This window comes from Microcaecilia unicolor, chromosome 2 (assembly GCF_901765095.1).
Source record: "Microcaecilia unicolor chromosome 2, aMicUni1.1, whole genome shotgun sequence".
Lineage (NCBI taxonomy): Eukaryota > Metazoa > Chordata > Amphibia > Gymnophiona > Siphonopidae > Microcaecilia > Microcaecilia unicolor.
Genome location: NC_044032.1, coordinates 313,865,191 through 313,885,736, shown reverse-complemented (window position 1 = coordinate 313,885,736; position 20,546 = coordinate 313,865,191). Strand labels below are relative to the sequence as shown.

Sequence of the window (20,546 nt, the reverse complement as noted above, 5' to 3'; positions counted from 1 at the left end):
GACTTCACGGTAAACCTGGAGGACGTAATAGGGCAGTTCAGCAAACTGAAGAGATCTCCTGGACCAGATGGTATTCATCCTAGAGTACTGATAGAACTGAAAAATTAACTTGCGGAGCTACTGCTAGTGATATGCAACTTATCCTTAAAATCGAGCGTGGTACCGGAAGATTGGAGGGTGGCCAATGTAACGCCCATTTTTTAAAAAGGCTCCAGGGGAGATCCGGGAAATTATAGACTGGTGAGTCTGATGTTGGTGCCGGGGAAAATGGTAGAGGCTATTATTAAAAACAAAATTACAGAGCACATCCGAGGACATGGATTACTGAGACCGAGTCAGCACGGCTTTTGTGTGGGGAAATCTTGCCTGACCAATTTACTTCAATTCTTTGAAGGAGTAAACAAACATGTGGACAAAGGGGAGCCGGTTGATATTGTGTATCTGGATTTTCAAAAGGCGTTTGACAAGGTACCTCATGAAAGGCTACAGAGGAAATTGGAGGGTCATGGGATAGGAGGAAATGTCCTATTGTGGATTAAAAACTGGTTGAAGGATAGGAAACCGAGAGTGGGGTTAAATGGGCAGTATTCACAATGGAGAAGGGTAGTTAGTGGGGTTCCTCAGGGGTGTGTGCTAGGACCGCTGCTTTTTAATATATTTATAAATGATTTAGAGATGGGAGTAACTAGCGAGGTAATTAAATTTGCTGATGACACAAAATTATTCAAAGTTGTTAACTCGCGACAGGATTGTGAAAAATTACAAGAGGACCTTACGAGACTGGGAGACTGGGCGGCTAAATGGCAGATGACGTTTAATGTGAGCAAGTGCAAGGTGATGCATGTGGGAAAAAAGAGCCCGAATTATAGCTACGTCATGCAAGGTTCCACGTTAGGAGTTACGGACCAAGAAAGAGATCTGGGTGTCGTCGTCGATAACACACTGAAACCTTCTGCTCAGTGTGCTGCTGCGGCTAGGAAAGCGAATAGAATGTTGGGTATCATTAGGAAAGGTATGGAAAACAGGTGTGAGGATGTTATAATGCTGTTGTATCGCTCCATGGTGCGACCGCACCTTGAGTATTGTGTTCAATTCTGGTCGCCGCATCTCAAGAAAGATATAGTAGAATTGGAAAAGGTGCAGCGAAGGGCGACTAAAATGATAGCGGGGATGGGACGACTTCCCTATGAAGAAAGACTAAGGAGGCTAGGGCTATTCAGCTTGGAGTAGAGACGGCTGAGGGGAGACATGATAGAGGTATATAAAATAATGAGTGGAGTGGAACAGGTGGATGTGAAGTGTCTGTTCACGCTTTCCAAAAATACTAGGACTAGGGGGCATGCGATTAAACTACAGTGTAGTAAATTTAAAACAAATCGGAGAAAAGTTTTCTTCACCCAACGTGTAATTAAACTCTGGAATTCATTGCCGGAAAATGTGGTGAAGGCGGTTAGCTTAGCAGAGTTTAAAAAGGGGTTGGACGGTTTCCTAAAGGACAAGTCCATAAACCGCTACTAAACGGACTTGGAAAAATCCAAAATCCCAGGAATAACATGTATAGAATGTTTGTACGTTTGGGAAGGTTGCCAGGTGCCCTTGGCCTGGATTTGCCGCTGTCGTGGACAAGATGCTGGGCTCGATGGACCCTTGGTCTTTTCCCAGTATGGCATTACTTATGTACTTATGTAAAGTGGGAACAGGACATCCTTCCAAACTCCCTGGCTTGGGAGCCAAAAGAGATGTACACTGCCCAACCTCCTATCTGGCAGAGAAATATTTTATAGGATTTCTTTTCCCTTTCAATACATGGTGCACAAGAAGGAGGGAGGGTTTCCTCACCCCCTTAATTAGCATCTTACAGTCAGGCAGGATCTCCTGACAATAAAGAAATATATAGCATCTGTTTATATTTTCTTTTGAAGATGCATTTGGTCTGTTGTCCAAATGTTTTGGACCTCTTCTATTCATCTTTACGGCCTTTCTCACAAGAATACATTTCTCAGAACCTATAGAGGTGTTAGGTTTCTCTTGTCAATAGAACTATTGCTATTGACTCCAGGGATCAGGGAGATAGTGTTTGAATTGTTCTAGGTAGAGAAGGAAACAAGGTGTTACCTGGTCTTCCTCTCATGGTTGTAAAAAGGGTAATTCTCTCCTGGATAGTAGCCTTACTTCAAAGGGCATGGGAAAGAATTCTGTCTCCTGACCATATTCAATGGGAGAGATTGTGGGCAATCAGGGCTTATAGTGTAATTGCCATTCCAGCAAGCCAGCAAGCTTCTCATGATTAGAAGGAAAGAAACCTTCATTTCTCTCTGTCCAACATATGAGACATTAATTTCTGTACATTAAATAATTGGAGGCCTTCCACCTCCTACAACAGCTCACATAGCAGGTCAGAGCAACGTGCAAGCCAATTTTCTAAGCAGGTCTCAAATCGATCCTGCGGAGTGGGAACTGGCAGATTAAGTGTTCCTTCAGATCTGTGCCAAATGGGGAATGCCCGTAGCGGATCTTATGGCCTCAAGCACAAATGCCACAGTCCCGTCCCTTTTCAGCAGACGGAGAGATTGCTCAGCGGGGTTGGATGCCTTGGCTCAACCCTGGCCGCCGGGCCTCCTACTACTACTTAACATTTCTAGATGTGTTCCCTCCTTGGCCCTTAATAGGGCGACTCCTCCTGCGAATTAGGCTGCTTCAAGGAGTGGTGATCCTCATTGCCCCGGATTGGCACAGGCGGCCGTGGTATGCAAACCTCCGGCGGATGCTGGTGGAGGCTCCCCTTCCTTTGCCTCTGGTACCGAACCTGTTGACGCAGGGCCCGGTGACCATGGAGGATCCACGCTGTTTTGGTCTTACGGCATGGCTATTGAGAGGGCGCAATTGAGAGACAAGGGCTATTCTAACAAGGTCATCTCCACTCTCTTGCAGGCCCGCAAGCGTTCCACTTCTGTTGCCTATGCTCGGATTTGGCGCCAGTTTGAGGCTCGGTGTGTTTCTAAAGCGATCACACCCATGCGGGCTTCTGTCTCGCTGATACTTGACTTTTTGGCAGGATGGTGTACAAAAAGGCTTGGCCTATAATTCCCTGCGTGTTCAAGTGGCAGCGTTGGCATGTTTTCAGGGGAAGGTCTCGGGCCTCTCCCTGGCTGCACATCCGGACATTGCACGGTTTCTTAGAGGGGTGCTTCGGCTCCGGCCTCCCATGCGGGCCCTTGTCCGGCTTGCAACCTGGGGCTAGTATTAAAGGCTCTTCAGTGTTCACCCTTCGAGCCGCTGAGGCGAGCTTCGGAGAAGTATGTGACTCTAAAAACAGTCTTTTTGGTGGCTATTACATCGTCGAGACGGGTGTCTGAGCTCCAGGCGCTGTCCTGTCGAGACCCATTTCTGCAATTCTCAGAGTCCGGAGTTACGGTACGTACAGTGCCTTCCTTCCTGCCTAAGGTGGTTTCAGCGTTTCACCTAAACCAGCCTATTTATCTGCCCTCCTTTTCTAGGGAGGAGTTTCCGGAATCTTTTGGGCAGTTGTACCTTCTGGATGTGCGCAGGGCTCTGTTGCAGTATCTGCAGATGTCAAATACTTTCAGGACCTCTGATCACCTTTTTGTATTGTTTTCAGGTCCTCGCAGAGGGTCTCCAGCGTCTAAAGCCACTATAGCTCGTTGGCTTAAGGAAGCCATTTTTTCTGCATACCTGCTATCTGGCCAGCCTTCGCCTGATGCCTTTAAGGCACATTCCACAAGAGCGATTTCTTCCTCTTGGGCTGAGACGCGAGCACTCTCTCTTCAAGAGATATGTAGTGCAGCTACTTGGGCTTCTAAGCTCTCATTTGCCCAACATTACAGGCTGGATGTGGCTGCCAGGAGGGACGCGCTTTTTGGAGCACAAGTGCTTGCGCGTGGTGTGGCTTGTTCCCGCCCTATCTAGGGATTGCTTTGATACATCCCATTCGTAATGGATTCATCTGCTGCTGATGACAAGGAAGGGAAAATTAGGTTCTTACCTTGGTAATTTTCTTTCCTTTAGTCACAGCAGATGAATCCATGACCCCTCCCTGATTGACTCTGATTTGTGTTCAGTTTTTCCTGCAGACATGTTCCCTCATTGGGAGAAGTTAGCAAACAGTCTTTAGGATTTCTGTTCTACTACAGGAGGTTGATTTTGTCCCTCCTTTGTGTTATTGCTCCTGTTCTGGGGCGTTAGTTCGCTGTGAGGAAAGTTCATGTTATGCTACTTTGCGGTTTAACACTGCTTTGGAAGCTTCAAAATACTGAGAGGCAGATGGGACTAGCCGTCCTAGAGGCACTATGGTGTTCAGTGTTCTCTATCTTCCCCTGCTGGTAGGTGGACACAACCCATTCGTAATGGATCCATCTGCTGTGACTAAAGGAAAGAATATTACCAAGGTAAGAACCTAATTTTCCCATTCTTTGCACTTCATCACTTGAGATGTATTTGTCATTATTTGAATGCTGACGTGATGCGTACATTATTGTATGCTTATATTAATGCTCATTATGTGAGTTTATGTTGTTGGGCAGACTGGATGGACCGTGCAGGTCTTTTCTGCCGTCATCTACTATGTTACTATAATATCATGCTCTGCACTATCTACAATTCTGGGTGGAGTACAAAAAACATACATTTTACTGTAGCATATTCATTGTGCCAAAAACTCACTAAGTCCATGGTATTTTAATGACTTTGTGTTGAATACTCTATGCAAAATTACACAGTTCAAAAGCCACTTCCTTTTTTTCCTCAAAACTGCTGCTGATGGACTGAGTGAGTTTTGGAAAAGTTCTCTTGAATTTCATCCTTAAGATGTCTTCACCTCCCTCTTTGACATACATAGCACCTGAATGTGATATAAAATACACATACTTGATTATGTTCTGTGTGCTGTTTTCAAGACATGGACCTTAGAAGTCTGCCTGGCACTAGCCTTTACTTACCAATTACTGGAATTGCTTTCTTAGCACCACTCCTGCCCATCATAATACATCAATAGCCATGAGATCATTTGAGTTTTGTTTTGATTCCAGTTCTTTTTGTTTAGAGATCCTCTGGGTTTATCCCTTGCAATTTTGAATTCCTTCACTGTTTTTGTCTCCATCATTGCCACTGGGAGGGGCATTCTAAGCATTCTCTGCCTACTCTGTGAAGAATGCCATACCAAGATTCATTCGAACAACAAATGAACACCTACGCTTCCGAAAACTGCTGAAAACATACCTCTTCAAACAAGCCTATCCAAACGACCCAACTTAATTTACGTTCAAAATCCACACCACTAACATTAAACATGCCTCTACCCCCCCCCACCTATCTTCATCCCATCCTTCTCTATACAATTGTATTATCTTTGTGATTCTTTTTACCCATATATTGTATTACCTCTGTGATACTTTGTAGCCATACATTGTGTTATCTCTGCGACACTTTGTACATTGTAAGCCGCACTGAACCTGCTATCGAGTGGGAAAGAGCGGGGTATAAATGCTATAAATAAATAAATATATGCAGGGTTGTCAAAAACAAATCTAAAAAAGTTACAGACATTACAGAATAAGGCTGTCAAATTACTCTGTCAGGCAAGGCGCAGGGATCACAAGACTCCGCTTTTGAAACAGTTGCATTGGCTTTCAATAGAATACAGAATGTGGTTTAAAGTCTTAGGGCCAGATGCACTAAACTTAACGAGCCATTAACGAGCAAGTAGTAAACCGTGGCATGCACTAAAGGTTTCTCCGAGCCATTTTCTGATCATGGTAGCAGCAAACGAAAACGGAATGCAGATGATCCAAAGGCTATTATAATGAGCTGCAGTACAGTTGCAAGGCTATTATAATGAGATGCACTACGGTTTTCCGATCCCCTTACCTTGAAAAACCTAACAGGAGGTCTACACTTCTCGTTGGAGCAAATCGGAAGAAAAAAATGTCGTCGTCCTTCACTCAAAAAAAAAAAAAAACCCACTCTAAAAAGACGTTCTTTTTACAGGCTACAAGCTAATCTACAGTTCAGAGGCAAGAGAATAAAAACTAACCTGACAATACGGAGGAACCTGACAAGTGGAGTTACTGGACGCTGCCATGTCTGTCTCTTTCTCACGTGAACCTTCCAGCCCAGAAAAGCTGCTTTTTATTTTCTTTCAGCCTGGCACAAAGGCAAGCGATGCTTAAGCAGTTTTCAGCTGATACTGGTAACAGCTAAATGCGCTGTGATTGGCTGAGAGAGACCAGGCGGGAGGGACGTCCAAAATGTTTTGATTTGTGTCCTCGCACGTCCCGATCCGGGGGGGCGCAAGCTGAAAACAACCTTAAGCTCCTTGTCTCTCTCCTGCTTCTCGCTGCTTGGCCAAAGGGATTCCCGGGAAGGTAGTGAAGGACGTCCATAAAGGACATCCTTGGCTGCTCGTCAGAGATGTCTTTTTTTTTTTTTTTTTATAGTGAAGGACGTCCATAAAGGACGTCCTTGGCATGCGCAGAGCAGCCAGCATAACGCTTGGCTGCTCTGCGCAGGCTTGACCGGCCGACTGGTTTCCAATGGAATAGAGAATGCAAGTGAGCTACAACGAGCAGCTCATTTGCATTCCTTTTCCTTGATGCATGCCTGTTCCTTACCGATTCGCTAAGGGAATCGGTAAGGGAAGGGCTTTAACGATTTTTTAGTTCATCTTCCCCTTAGTCATGACACATAAAGTTCTTTATCAGGGAGTACCATTATATCTTATTGCCTTTCATATTCCCTACCCCAGAACGAACCCTACATTCCCTGAACGATAACAGAATCTTTCTGCCTGCCCCTTCCCTTGCGAAATGGGAATCTGCTAGAAATAGCTCCTTCTATTTTCTGGCTCCAGCATTATGGAATTCTTTGCCTCAATACTTAGGCTTGAAAAATCATATACGATTTTCATACTTTACTAAAGTCCTATTTGTTTCAACTTGCCTTTGATAGTTATTGAACACTGCTGAATATATTCGTAGGATGAGTAGACTGGCCCAATTTAGAGCAATGGATAGATGGATCTTGAAAGGTCCTCTTGTGTGGATGATTATCTCTTTTCTTTCGCATAATGGAGTTCCCTTGTTCTGAGTTTTGTTTGTTTTTATTGTTAATGTAAACCACTTCAATTTGCTTTGCAGCTTAACGGTATATCAAGTTTAATAAACGATAAAGATGGACATCAAATAGGGAGATTAACATTTTATTAGGCTAAATAACATATTGTACAACTAAAAATAATAATTATTGAAGGCGTTTATGATAGTTACGGCTTCTGATTTTAGGTTTTAACTGATAAACAACTTTAACCCCCTCCCCCCTCAGTTGCTAAAGAAGTTTATTGGATAAATGTTGAAGCCCCACTTCTTACAGTGGGGCTTCCACTCCTTCCCCACACCATCCCTCACCAGTAGTGACGTGAAAACAGATAAGCAAAAAAGCTCTAATTACTTGGAAATTAATCACTTAAATTTATAATTTTATAAACACCCAGGATTAGGCGTTAAGATATTGTGTATGGCTCTTGGGTGGAAGAAAAATGTGACCACCTCTGGGTAAAAGTGATTGAAGACACCAGAGCAAAAAATGAGGTTTTAATGAATTTTGTTAGAGCAAACAATTTGCAATACAACAGTCCAAACCCTATCTTTTTATGTGAATAAATGTTACAGAAATTCAAACAAGCAACATTTTCAGACTGCTTATGGACCTGTGACATGAAAAATCGGCCATTGTCAACAGATCAATTACCCATTTTGGATCCGCTATTTTAGTCACTTTTCCCAGAGACAGTCACAAATATTAAACCTCCAAGCCTATCAAAGGCTATGCCACAGTCTGTAATGGTCATCACAATGGATTTGTGTTTGTGGTGTATTCTTTGATATTTGCAAGAGGAGGCTGATGCTTCGCAAAGAAAGACTGCACCTGGAGATTGGGAATTCTTTGTCGTATTTTTTTCCACTCATCAATACTTTCCTACACAAAGCAATAAGATCACAATTTGATAGTATCACATTGTCTGTAAATCTTTAATATAATTAGAGCTATCTCAGGATGATTTGCAGGCTGTGCTAATGTAACATTGGTATGCTAGTTTATGAGGTTTTTATGCTTAAAAGCTTTGTTTTGCTCGTAGATGCAAAGTGCTTGCAAATAATTTTCAAAGGGAGAATAAAGGGTAGTTTTCCTTTGAAAATGAGTGCATGGTTAATTATTCACATTTTTGGCATCTGTATTTGTGCTGGCTAACAAGGAGAAGATAAAACAGTGGGTGTGGTCAAAGGCACCCAATGCTATTCCTCAGCCTGGGTTTTAGAAAAAGATGGTGGTAGCAGCTGGACTCTGCAACACTGGCAGAGAGTATTGTACAGAGGCAGCAGTAAAAGGAGGTAGCAAATGAATGAGAGTGGGTGTTCATTGAGGAGAAAGCAGAAGATTATGTGAATCTGAGAGTTTGTGGGGGTTAAAACAATTAAAGAAGAGAGAAAATCTTTGCATCCCAGGGCCATCCTTCCCACCACTTCTCTTTGTATGCTTCAGCCTTCCTAAACAAATGGTTCACCAGTTGCCTCTGTGTGTGCTGTTGAAATGCCAACTAAACATGCGATTTATTCCTGCCAACCTAAATATGCCCAAAAGAGAGCACCTTTTTTAAACACATCTAAGATCAGTCATTCTGAAGAGACCAGATTTCAGACAGGTCTGTGCTGTTTGTCTACCACAAGGGCTTTAGAAATTGGCTTACCCAAGTTTTGAAGATAAAACCTATATTGTTACTGAACCAGATACTTGCCCACCTGAAAAGTGCTGCAGTAGTTTGCCTTATAGTTTTGGCCAAATTCACAAATCTTTAGTTTATTGTTCCTCTTCTCGGTGTTCTGATGCAAGCTTAGCATCCTTAGTGCAAATCTGCTTATTGTTGAGTGACAGAAAATGGGTTGATCTTTATTCCATAACAGACAAAGGAAGATCTGCTGCTGCTGCTTCGGGTGCATTTGTTGGTGCTCTGTTCACTGGCAGTTGTATGTTTTTCCTTCATGCTTTGTGTCGTGAGGCTTCAAGAGAAATATGTGCACAGAAAGTCTTCACAAAATAAGCTGCATCTTGCTTTCAGTCCTTGATGACAAAAGAATCAAATTGAAGGCTGTATCTGGTTGTTCTCTCCAGCTGCTGTAAGATTAACCTCTTCTCTGACTCAGAGCTACTCTGTAGTTGATGTTGCAATAATAATATAGACTAGAACCTGCTGAAAGGACTTTTGTCCTGTTTTCTGAATGTGTGGTGCGTTTCATGACTTCATAACCCTTCTTTCATCTCTGCTGGAGCAGAACAAGGGGTCTGGTATTTTGAGTTACTCACAGACATCAAATCGTATCTTGCAGGTCATAATTCTTGAATTGTTATGTTAGAAGTGTGGAAACAGCTGTTCATTTATTCTGTTTCATTATTCAGAACCTCCTTTTTTGCCCGTTTTTTTCAATGCTAAAAAATCCAAGTGGAATAAGCCATGCTTTTAGATCTGTAAATTTGAGAATTTTCATTTTGAGAATATACATTTTTTTATTTGTATTTTTTAAATATTCCTACATAATGAAGCTTTCAGAGAACCTCATGGAAATGAATAGCTATAGCCTTTGTGCTGCAGGGTGTGTCTGCTGAAGGGGGTTTGCTATACTGAAAAGATAGCTGACTGCCTGGCTGGCAATTAACAAGGTCTGTAGACTTTGGAATTCTCAAGCAGAGTCAGAGTCTTCTCTATAGCATGAATCCTAAGAGAGTAGAAGCTTCTGGATAAGTCTTTTGTTTTCTGTGCTTACTAATGATGCTTAATGATGTGTTATCTCATCTTGTGAGGCTATGTTAGGACATGCATGAGACCTCTGGCAGGAATTAACCTACAAATCTGTTCTTCCTGAGGTTAAAGAACCTTCAGGACATTTGTAAATAACATATTGGGGTGAGAAAAGAATGCTGTTTTAGTAACACATGGAAATAGTTGTTATTATTTTATTAAAAAGCAAGACATGTCCATCTGAAGCTGGTTTCTTAGCATTCAGGCTGCATCTTGCCTGCCTGAGATACAGCTGTGATCAGTGTGGCCATGTTGTGTGCAGGCTAGAAGCTCTGAGCTTCTGAATGCTTTGCTTGTGTGAGCTAAAATGGCTGCTTCTGAAGCTCAGAGGACTAGGGCAGCTTAAAGCTTCAGTGACGAGGAGCTTTTTGAAAGTATGATAAATGTGTTCAGCAGAACTGTGGATTCTTTGGCTGAAATGAAAGAACAAGCTTGGGGAATAGGTAATGAAAACTAGATGATCTGCATTTCTCTGAAGTGCTCTAAATGCTGGAGTCATCTGCACTGTGGAAATTTTTTGATTTCAGATCTAATGGACTGTGTGCTGAAGGAGATGTGGGGTGGGGCTTCAGGCACTGCTGTAATTTGATCCAGAGCAGATAGCAACCTCTTCCACACAGCTTGCTCTGCTGCTGAGACACAAAAGCTTGGAGTATCTTGATTCTTTTAACTTTGTTAGCCTAAAAGGATCTGGGGGGGGGGGGGGGGGGGGGGGGGGAGGGTCTGCAAACTACCCTTTAAGTAAACCACATTGCTGTCTGTGCTTTGTTTCCAAAATATTTCTTGGGAAAAGGTTTATTTCAACAAGCTTATCGGGAAGAGCATTGATATGTGCAGAATCCTGAAGCGGTGCCTTCTTTCATAATATTCACTGAACATCATTATTGAACTTTAATCATACTATAGAACCATTTTGTAGTCTGTGATACAGGAGTGGATTTTTTTTTTTTAAATCATGGAATACTGTCTGCCATTCCATTCTTTAGTCTTAAACTCTAAACCAAAATGACCCATTTAGGATGCTGGGAACCCAAAAAATTAATTTGTACATCAAAATAGTCTTCAGTTTGTTTAACAGGACTGTATATATGTTGAGGCGGACCTTTATCTTTCTGTTTTTTTGGGGTTTTTTTGGTAGATGTTACGCAGTTATATACCCGCACAATCTTTCCAGCTTTGGTTAGCTATTTATGTAATTCCTGTTTTGTCATACATATTACAGATGGGTGAAATATGTGGAGGTTTGTGGCTATCTCTTAGAGCAGTATAGAAGATACCACAAAATGTAATACACTAGAATAAGCCTTAATTTACTTCCACCTGGTTTTCTTTTAGTTCTAGTAACAAGTAAGGTTAAGAGGATAAAACCAAAAATAATTAGTTTTTTTTAAATAAAAATTTAACTGAAAAGAATCCTGTTTTACTTTTTCAGTTACTTTCTCCTACACTTAAATTGTTCTGTGTATTATGCCTTTGATTAAATAGGTATTTGTTTTTCTAATTTTTCTCTTCCAGAATTTTACCCATGTGAAAGCACCATTGAAGATCATGGAGGTCCTGCAGTGTGATGGCTGTGATTTTCGAGCACAGTCCTACGATGAGCTTAAGGGACACATTCAGGATGTCCATACAGCTTATGTGCAGCCAACAGATGTTTCAGAGGATGGCATTAACCAATCCAGACCTGTTGGTATGCATACGGTCAGTCAGACAGAAGTGGAATTCTCACAAGTAAAGGATGAGTTTGGAGCTTCAGAGATCACAGGTAAATTCAGTCAGTTTTTTTTTTTTAATTGGAGTATTAAGAACTTTTCAAAGGTTAGCTTTTGATAGAACTGTAAGCCTCCTGTTTTTGCTTTTAAATCTCCTTTCTGTTTTGCTGTAGCTAGAATGCCTTCCAGCTGCCTTGCATTGTGTCTTATGTATCATAGTTCCAAACAAGGATGGTTAAGTTTGGCTTTGCTTGGAAGTTGTACTCAACAAGCCATAAAAAAAAATATGTTCAATGACCTGGGCCAGCCTGACAGTTTGGTTCCCAGGCTTGGTTTTGTTCCTGAGGCACTGGGGATGCTGCAGAATCTGCATTCTCAAGCCCTGAGGGATGAAGGGAGTCTCTGGACATCATCTAACAATGACACCTAATGGCCAGATTTCAGGAGCATGTTTTGAGAGAGCCTCTGAGCTAGGGCTTTCATTGTAATGGTTTGTCTGTGCAGGAGTTTGGAAGTAAAAAAAAATGGGGAAAACCCCAGGCAGTTGCCCTTGAAGATTTATGATGGAGGGTTAATCTGACTGAGCTACATGTGCAAAGGAGCAAAAAGAAAACTGTTGAATCCCCTTTCCATACTCCTTAAAACATGTACAGTAAGCAGAGGGATGCTGATATGCATAGGGAAAGCATAACCAGCAGAAAAAAAAGGTGATTGTGTCAATCCTTCAGTAAGCTGTTGTCCCCAATTGGCAGGACACACCTTCTCCTCTGCTCTGGCCTTGAAGCAAGTAGCCCAATGATGCAGCCAGTGCTGGATAGCTACTTTACTTAGAAATAAGCGTCATACTGGGACAGACTGAAGGTTCACCAAGCCCAGTATCCTCTTTCTAACTGTGGCCAATTCAGGTCACAAGTACCCCGGCAAGGTCCCAGAACAGTAAAACAGATTTTATGCTGCTTATCCTAGAAATACTGATCAAATCGTATGGCACAATTCTACTACAACTTCATCCGATATGCAGTACAACAGTTAGTAGAAATTGTGGTGTATGTATGTTACTTGCGACTTGTTACTACGTCTAGTTCTTTTTCTTAGGGAAAGTCTCATACAGTCGTAGGGGTCTTTTTCATACTACGCCAATCATGGCATACCTCAGTGTTACGACATATAATCACAGACGATCCCTTCCTCTACCCTCTTATTTTGCTCTTATAAATTTTCTTTATTTTATACTTTTTTTCGCTTTGTTCCTCATTTTTTTTTTTTTTATGTTCTTCAACGTTTTTTTTTTATTGATGACAAGTCAAAAGGAACCGATCCAATACACCACAATGACATCAGTGCAAAATCACACCCAACAAAGTAACATCAACAAAAATACAGCACTGCCAACAGTCATCAAACTTTTAACATTTTTACCCCCCCTTCCCTATGCTTTGTTTCAAACAGTTTTTAGTGAAATTTCAGCATTACACCTCTACTTTAACCATTTCACTATACAAGATTCACCAACTAACTATGTTGCTTAAGACAGCATAACTATATCATCATCCAAACATATTTGTACACTTTTTGACTCCCCTATCCCTCCAAAGCCCTCCCTCCTCCCCCTCCCTCGATATCATTGCCAGCCCACACACCTTAGATTTCCTCTTTTTTTAATTGTGTTTGCATGAGGAGGACACTTCCACAGGTTCAATAAGTACACGCTAAGTACTGTACACCCTTGTGTTGAAATAAATTTATAAATTTTTAATCTAGGCTGTACTAATTTTGCAATGAAAAACATAACTTAGCTTAAATTTCCAGGTACAGATATTTCCCCGACAGGTTCCTGTTTCGCTCAACGCGGCATTCTCAAGGGGTTAGTCTCACACTGGTTAGCATAACAGCCTTTTCTCGATCAGAGTGAGAAAAGGCTGTTATGCTAACCAGTGTCAGACTAACCCCTTGAGAAAGCCACATTGAGCGAAGCAGGCACCTGTCGGGGAAATATCTGTACCTGGAAATTTAAGCTAAGTTATGTTTTCATTGCAAAATTAGTACAGCCTAGATTAAAATGTATAAATTTATTTCAACACAAGGGTGTACAGTACTTAGCGTGTACTAATTGAACCTGTGGGAGTGTCCTCCTCATGCAAACACGAATAAAAAAAGAGGAAAAAGAGCGAAAAAAAGGTATAAAATAGAGAAAATTTATAAGAGCAAAATAAGAGGATGGAGGAAGGGATCGTCTGTGATTATATTTGTCGTAAAACTGGAGTACGCCATGATTGGCGTAGTATGAAAAAGACCCCTACGACTGTATGAGACTTTCCCTAAGAAAAAGAACTAGATGTAGTAACAAGTCGCAAGTACATACATACACCACAATTTCTACTAACTGTTGTATTGCATGTCCTAGAAATAAGCAGTACATTTTCCCAAGTCCGTATCAGTAGTGGCTTATGGAGTTTTCTTTTAGGAAATTATCCAAATCTCTTTTAAACACTGATAAGCTAACGGTTTTTACCACATTCTCTGGCAACGAATTCCAGAATTTAATTACATGTTGAGTGAAGAAATATTTTCTCTGGTTTGTTTTAAATTTACTACTTAATAGCTTCATTGCATGCCCCCTCGTCCTAATATTTTTGGAAAGAGTAACCAAGTGATTCACGGTTACCTGTTCCACTCCACTCAATATTTTTTAGACCTCTATCATATCTCCCTTCAGCCATCTCTTCTCCAAGCTGGAGAGCCCTAGCCTCTTTAGCCTGTCCTCATAGGGAAGTCATCCCGCCCCTTTTATCATTTTCATTACCCTTCTCTGTACCTTTTCTAATTGGCCACTATTAGAAACAGGATACTGGGTTTCATGGACCTTCGGTGAGTCCCAGTATGATGATGATCATGTTCTTATGTTCTTGTGAGAGTAGATAAAAAAAAAAAAAAAGAGAAAGCAGCAGAAAACATTTGACACACATTATACCCACTTGAACACATTGCACCCAGCCACACAGTAGAATGCACTTGCTCAGTCACACACATACCCTTCTACTTAGACACACAGACCTCACCTACATGCCTGTAGACATCCCCCATCCCCGCTTTCTCAACACACCTCACCTACTCATTCACAGCCATCAATCCAAATTCATTCATTCACTAACTCACATACACAATACACACCCTTGGACTCACTCAGTCATATCACAGTCACATCCCAGTTACTCGGATCCACTCACTCAGTCATGCACGTAACATAGTAATTAATAGCAGATAAAAACCTCCATGGTCCATCTAGTATTCGTTATTAATACATGATTAAACCAATAAACCAACAATCTAACCATATTAACATTTCTTCGAGGACAAGCAGGCTGAATATTCTCATGATAGGTCGTCTGCAACGGCCCAGGAGACCAGAACTCTTTAGAAAAATCTTTAAGTTTCTGGATCACTCCGTCGCGTGGGTCCAAGCGCACTGCGCATGCGTGAATGGCTTCCCGCCCGTGACGTGAGCGTGTCCTTACTAGTTCTTTTTGATCCGCACTTCAGGAGAGTTGTGTTCGCTGCTACTTCCTATTTTCGGCTCAGGAGAATCGGGTTTTTTTTTTTGCGTTTATCGCACCCTCTTTTCTTTTTTCTACTTATACGTATCAAATAATAATAATAATAATAAAAAAAATAGTTGTTTCCCTTATTTTTTTAGGTTTTCCTCCCTCTTGGAAGTTTCCTTTCTTTTTTCTTTGCAGCCGCCTTTAGGCTACTCGGCCGCGTCTTTTTTCCCTTTTTTGTGCCTTTTTATTTGGCACAGTCGAGCCTTTTGATTTCGCGGGCGCTATTTTCCCACCCGTGTCATCAAAGACTCCCAGCGGCTTCAAACGCTGTACTCACTGCGACTGGACCATCTCGGGTACCGACCCCCACACGTGGTGCCTCCAGTGTCTTGGGCCTGATTATCTTCCAGCTGCCTGTAAGCTGTGTAAGTTGATGAAGAAAAGGACCCAGGTGGCTTGAGAGGCTTAGTGTGAGAGACTTTTTTCTGATTGGTCCGGTCCTTTGACATCGACATCGGTACCGAGGTCGGCGTCATCGGCGTTTACGTCGAGGGAAGCAGCAACACAGAGAGTCCAGGTAATGGCTACCGAAAGACCGCATCGAGCTGGGAGCAGCAAGGCATCGAGTGGGTCTCTACCTGTCTCGAGGCCTACTGCTATGGAGGCCCCCCGGGACCGACCTTCATCGGACCCGACCCTGAGGAGGCGTGAGGATTCCACGTTCTCCTCTTCGGTACCGAGGAGTCCCGATGACAGGCGTCGAGCGAAGGCGAAAAAGCACCGTCATCGATCTCCTTCCATGCACGGTACCGAGAGCTCCGGGGAGCCGAGGGAGTCTGCACCCAAGAAGCGTCGGCGCTGGGAGGACCGCTCACTCTCCCTACAAGAAGTGCCGCTGCGTCGGTCATCTGGCAACCTGGTACCGGCTCTCAAGCCCCCTCACATTCTTGCACCAACCCTCCAGCCTTTTCCGATGGAAGCTCTCGACGAGTGCATCAGGGCCCTTCTTCTGGAGCTTCTGGAAGGGTTGCTTCACCAGTCTGCCTCGGTATCGGGGGTGCTTGCGCGTTCCGTACCAACTGTAGAGGCAGCATCTGGGCTATCACCTGTGAGGAGTTCTCCGTCCTCGGTACCGCTTCCGGTGCCGGCATTGGCTGCCACCTGGGTCGATTCCCCCTTGACGTTGGTGGAGGAAGCTTCACTGGAGTGTAGGCTGGAGTTGACTTCTCGACACCCCCCACGAGGTTGTCGATCCTCGACGTCGAGGTAGGCTCAGGTTCGGGCTGCTCTTAGACAGCTTTTGTCTGACACCGATGAAGAACTCTTGTGGGAAGAGGAGGAGAACCCCAGGTACTTCTCGGAGGAAGAGTCATGTGGCCGCCCCTCTGATCCCACTCCACCAATTGAAACTAGGATGTCTGCACCTGAGAATCTTTCTTTCTCATCCTTTGTGTGGGAAATGTCTAAGGACATTCCATTCCCTATGGAGGTTGTGGATGAGCCCAAGGCTGAGATGCTCGAGGTCCTGGATTATCCTTCTCCACTTGCTGAGGTTGCAACGGCCCCCCTGCACAATACACTCAGGGAAGTGCTGATGCAGAATTAGTCTTGCCCTCTCTCTAATCCAGTGGTCCCCAAGAAGTCCCAGTACAGAGTCCATGGAGAGCCTGTAATGGAAGGCCAAACTTCCTCACGATTCCATGGTGGTGGACCCTGCTCTCAGAAGAGCCAAGAGTAATAGAGACTTTGCCTCGGTGCCCCCAGTCAGAGAGTCTAGGACCTTGGATTCTTTTGGGAGAAGAACATATCAGGCTGCAATGCTCGCCGCCAAGATCCAAACATAACAGCTCTACACGAGCATTCACTTACGGAACTCAGGCAACTGTCCAGTTTAGTTGAAGCACTTCCTCAGGAGCTTGCTGAACCTTTTCATCAGGTGGTCAGGCAGCAGAAGACGTGTTGCAAATTCCTGGCCAGGGGGTCTTACGACACTTTTGATGTAGCATCCCGAGTAGCTGCCCAAGGTATAGTGATGCACAGACTCTCATGGCTGCGTTTCTCTGACCTGGATCAGAAGACCTAGCAGTGAATGGCGGATGTTCGGGGGGGGGGGGGGATCTTTTTGGAGAAAAAGTAGAGGACATGGTTGATCAGATCAAAAAGCATCATGACGACATGGATTCTCTCTCCCGCCAGACGCCTTCTGCATCCGCCTCCTCTTCTAGGAGGCTTTTTTGGGGGAAGAGGAGTGCTCCCTATTCCTATAACAGTCATAGGTACACTCCTGCTTCTCGGCAGCCGGTTCAGGCTCAGTCCCAGCATGTGCGTTCTCATCAACGCCGTGCGCCTAAGGCCCCTAGGGCTCCCCAGCAAAAGCAAGGGACGGGCTTTTGACTGGCTCCAGTGCAGCATAGCCTCAGAAAAAGTGTCCGTGCCAGACGGCTTGCCTGTCGGGGGGAGGTTGATATTTTTTCACCAAAGGTGGCCTCTTATAACCTCCGACAGGTGGGTTCTTCAAATAGTTCAGCTAGGATACACTCTCAATCTGGTATCCAAGCCTCCTAATTGCCCACCGGGAGCTCAATCCTTCAGCTCTCAGCACAAGCAGGTACTTGCAGAGGAACTCTCCGCCCTGCTAAAGGCCAATGCGGTTGAACCCGTTCCACAAGGGGAAGAAGGGCTGGGATTCTATTCCAGGTACTTCCTTGTGCAAAAGAAAACGGGGGATGCATCCCCTTTCTAGACCTAAGGGCCCTGAACAGATTCCTTCTCCGAGAAAAGTTCAGGATGGTTTCCCTGGGCACCCTTCTTCCCATGATTCAGGAAAATGATTGGCTATGCTCTCTGGACTTAAAGAATGCCTATACCCATATCTCAATGCTCACAGGAAGATTCTTCAATTCCGACTGGGAACTCAGCACATTCAGTACTGTGTACTGCCCTTTGGCCTAGCATCTGCGCCCAGGGTCTTCACAAAATGCCTGGCAGTTGTTGCAGCATCGCTACGCAGACTGGGAGTGCATGTGTTCCCTTACCTTGACGATTGGCTGGTGAAGAGCACCTCGGAGGCAGGGGCTCTACAGTCCATGCAGATGACTATTCAATTGCTCGAACTACTGGGGTTTGTAATCAGTTATCCCAAGTCCCACCTTGTCCCAGTTCAAAAATTGGAATTCATTGGAGCTCTGTTGGACACACGGACGTCTCAAGCTTATCTTCCCCAGGCAAGGGCAGACAACCTACTTGGCCCTTTTGTCCTTGGCTCGAGCGTCTCAACAGTTCACAGCCCGGCAGATGTTGAGACTCTTAGGGCACATGGCTTCCATAGTTCATGTGACTCCCATGGCACGCCTACATATGAGATCAGGTCAATGGACCCTAGCTTCCCAGTGGTGCCAAGCCACAGGGGATCTAGAGGATGTAATTGATCTGTCCACCGATTTTTCCAGTTCCCTTCAGTGGTGGACCATTCGATCCAATCTGACCTTGGGACATCCATTCCAAATTCCTCAGCCACAAAAAGTGCTGACAACAGGTGCATCCCTCCTGGGGTGGGAGCTCATGTAGATGGGCTTCACACTCAGGGAGCTTGGTCCTATCAGGAAAAGGATCTTCAGATCAACTTCTTGGAGTTACGAGCTATCTGGAACGCTCTCAAGGCTTTCAGAGACCGGCTTTCCAATCATATCATTTCTATTCAGACAGACAATCAGGTTGCAATGTATTATACCAACAAGCATGGGGGCACCGGATCTCGCCTTCTGTGTCAGGAAGCCGTCAGGATGTGGCTTTGGGCACACCTCAATATGCTTCTTCAGGCCATGTATCTGGCAGGCGTAAAAAAACAGTCTGGCTGACAGTTTGAGCAGGATATGCAACCTCACGAGTGGTCACTAAACATGGACATAGTTCGCAAGATCTTCCGAGCGTGGGGCACCCCCTCTGTGGTTCTTTTTGCCACTCAACTCAATCACAAAGTCCCTCAGTTCTGCTCCAGACTTGAAGCCCACGACAGACTAGCGTCAGATGCCTTTCTCCTTCTTTGGGGAACAGGCCTTCTGTATGCGTATCCTCCCATACCTCTAGTAGGGAAGACTTTGCTGAAACTCAAGCAAGACCGCGGAACCATGATTCTAATTGTGCCCTTTTGGCCCCGTCAGATCTGGTTCCCTCTTCTTCTGGAATTGTCCTCCAAAGAACCGTGGAGATTGGAGTGTTTTCCGACCCTCATCACCCAGAACGAAGGGTCGCTTCTTCATCCCGGCCTCCAGTCTCTGGTTCTCACAGCCTAGATGTTGAGAGCTTAGAGGTTGCCTCTTTTGGTCTGTCAGAGGGTGTCTCCCTAGACTTGCTTGCTTCCAGGAAAGATTCCATGAAGAAGTGTTACTCTTTTAAATGGAGGAGGTTTGCCGTCTGGTGTAACAGCAAGGCCCTAGACCCCTTTTCTTGTCCTACATGGGCCCTGCTTGAATACCTTCTACACTTATCAGAGTCTGGTCTCAAGACCAGCTCCATAAGGGTTCATCTTAGTGCAATCAGTGCTTATCATCAACGTGTAGAAGGTCAGCCTATCTCTGGACAGCCTTTAGTGATTCGTTTCATGAGAGGTTTGCTTTTGTCAAAGCCCCCAGTCAAATCTCCACCAGTGTCATGGGATCTCAATGTCGTTCTCACCCAGCTGATGAAAGCTCCTTTTGAGCCACTGAATTCCTGCCATCTGAAGTACTTGACCTGGAAGGTTATTTTCTTGGTGGCTGTTACTTCAGCTCGTAGAGTCAGTAAGCTCCAAGCCCTAGTATATCAAATTTCATCACAACAGAGTAGTCCTCCGCACTCACCCTAAGTTCTTGCCGAAGGTGGTGTCAGAGTTCCATCTGAACCAGTCAGTTGTCTTGCCAACATTTTTTCCCCATCCACATACCCGCCCTGGTGAGGACAAGTTGCACACCTTGGTCTGTAAGAGAGCATTGACCTTTTACGTGGAGCGGACAAAGCCCTACAGACAGTCCGCCCAGTTGGGAGTCGCCATCGGAAAACGCACAATCTCCAATTGGCTAGCAGATTGCATTTCCTTCACTTATGCCCAAGCTGTGCTGACTCTGGAGGGCCATGTCACTGCTCATAATGTTAGAGTCATGGCTGCGTCAGTGGCTCACTTAAAGTCAGCCTCCATTGAAGAGATTTGCAAGGTTGCAATGTGGTCATCAGTCCACACATTCACATCCCACTACTGCCTTCAGCAGGATACCCGACGCGACAGTCGGTTTGGGCAGTCGGTGCTGCAGAATCTGTTCGGGGTTTAGAATCCAACTCCACCCTCCTAGGCCCATTTATGTTCTGTTCCAGGCTGCACTCTCACTTAGTTGTGTTTCTTTTTAGGTCAATGTATGTTATGTCCTCGCCGTTGCGAGGCCCAATTGATCAAAG

General features: G+C 44.2%; 1 protein-coding gene across 6 annotated transcripts in view; it reads left to right on the top strand.

Moving 5' to 3' along the window:
* Positions 1-20,546, top strand: part of ZNF462 (zinc finger protein 462) — a 717,470-nt gene that overhangs the window by 287,513 nt on the left and 409,411 nt on the right. For all 6 annotated transcript variants that reach the window (XM_030194320.1, XM_030194319.1, XM_030194316.1 and 3 more), the window contains exon 3: positions 11,381-11,630. In XM_030194320.1, coding sequence (XP_030050180.1) covers positions 11,414-11,630 — 217 coding nt within the window. In that variant the 5' untranslated portion in view covers positions 11,381-11,413. The remainder of the gene's footprint in view (positions 1-11,380; positions 11,631-20,546) is intronic.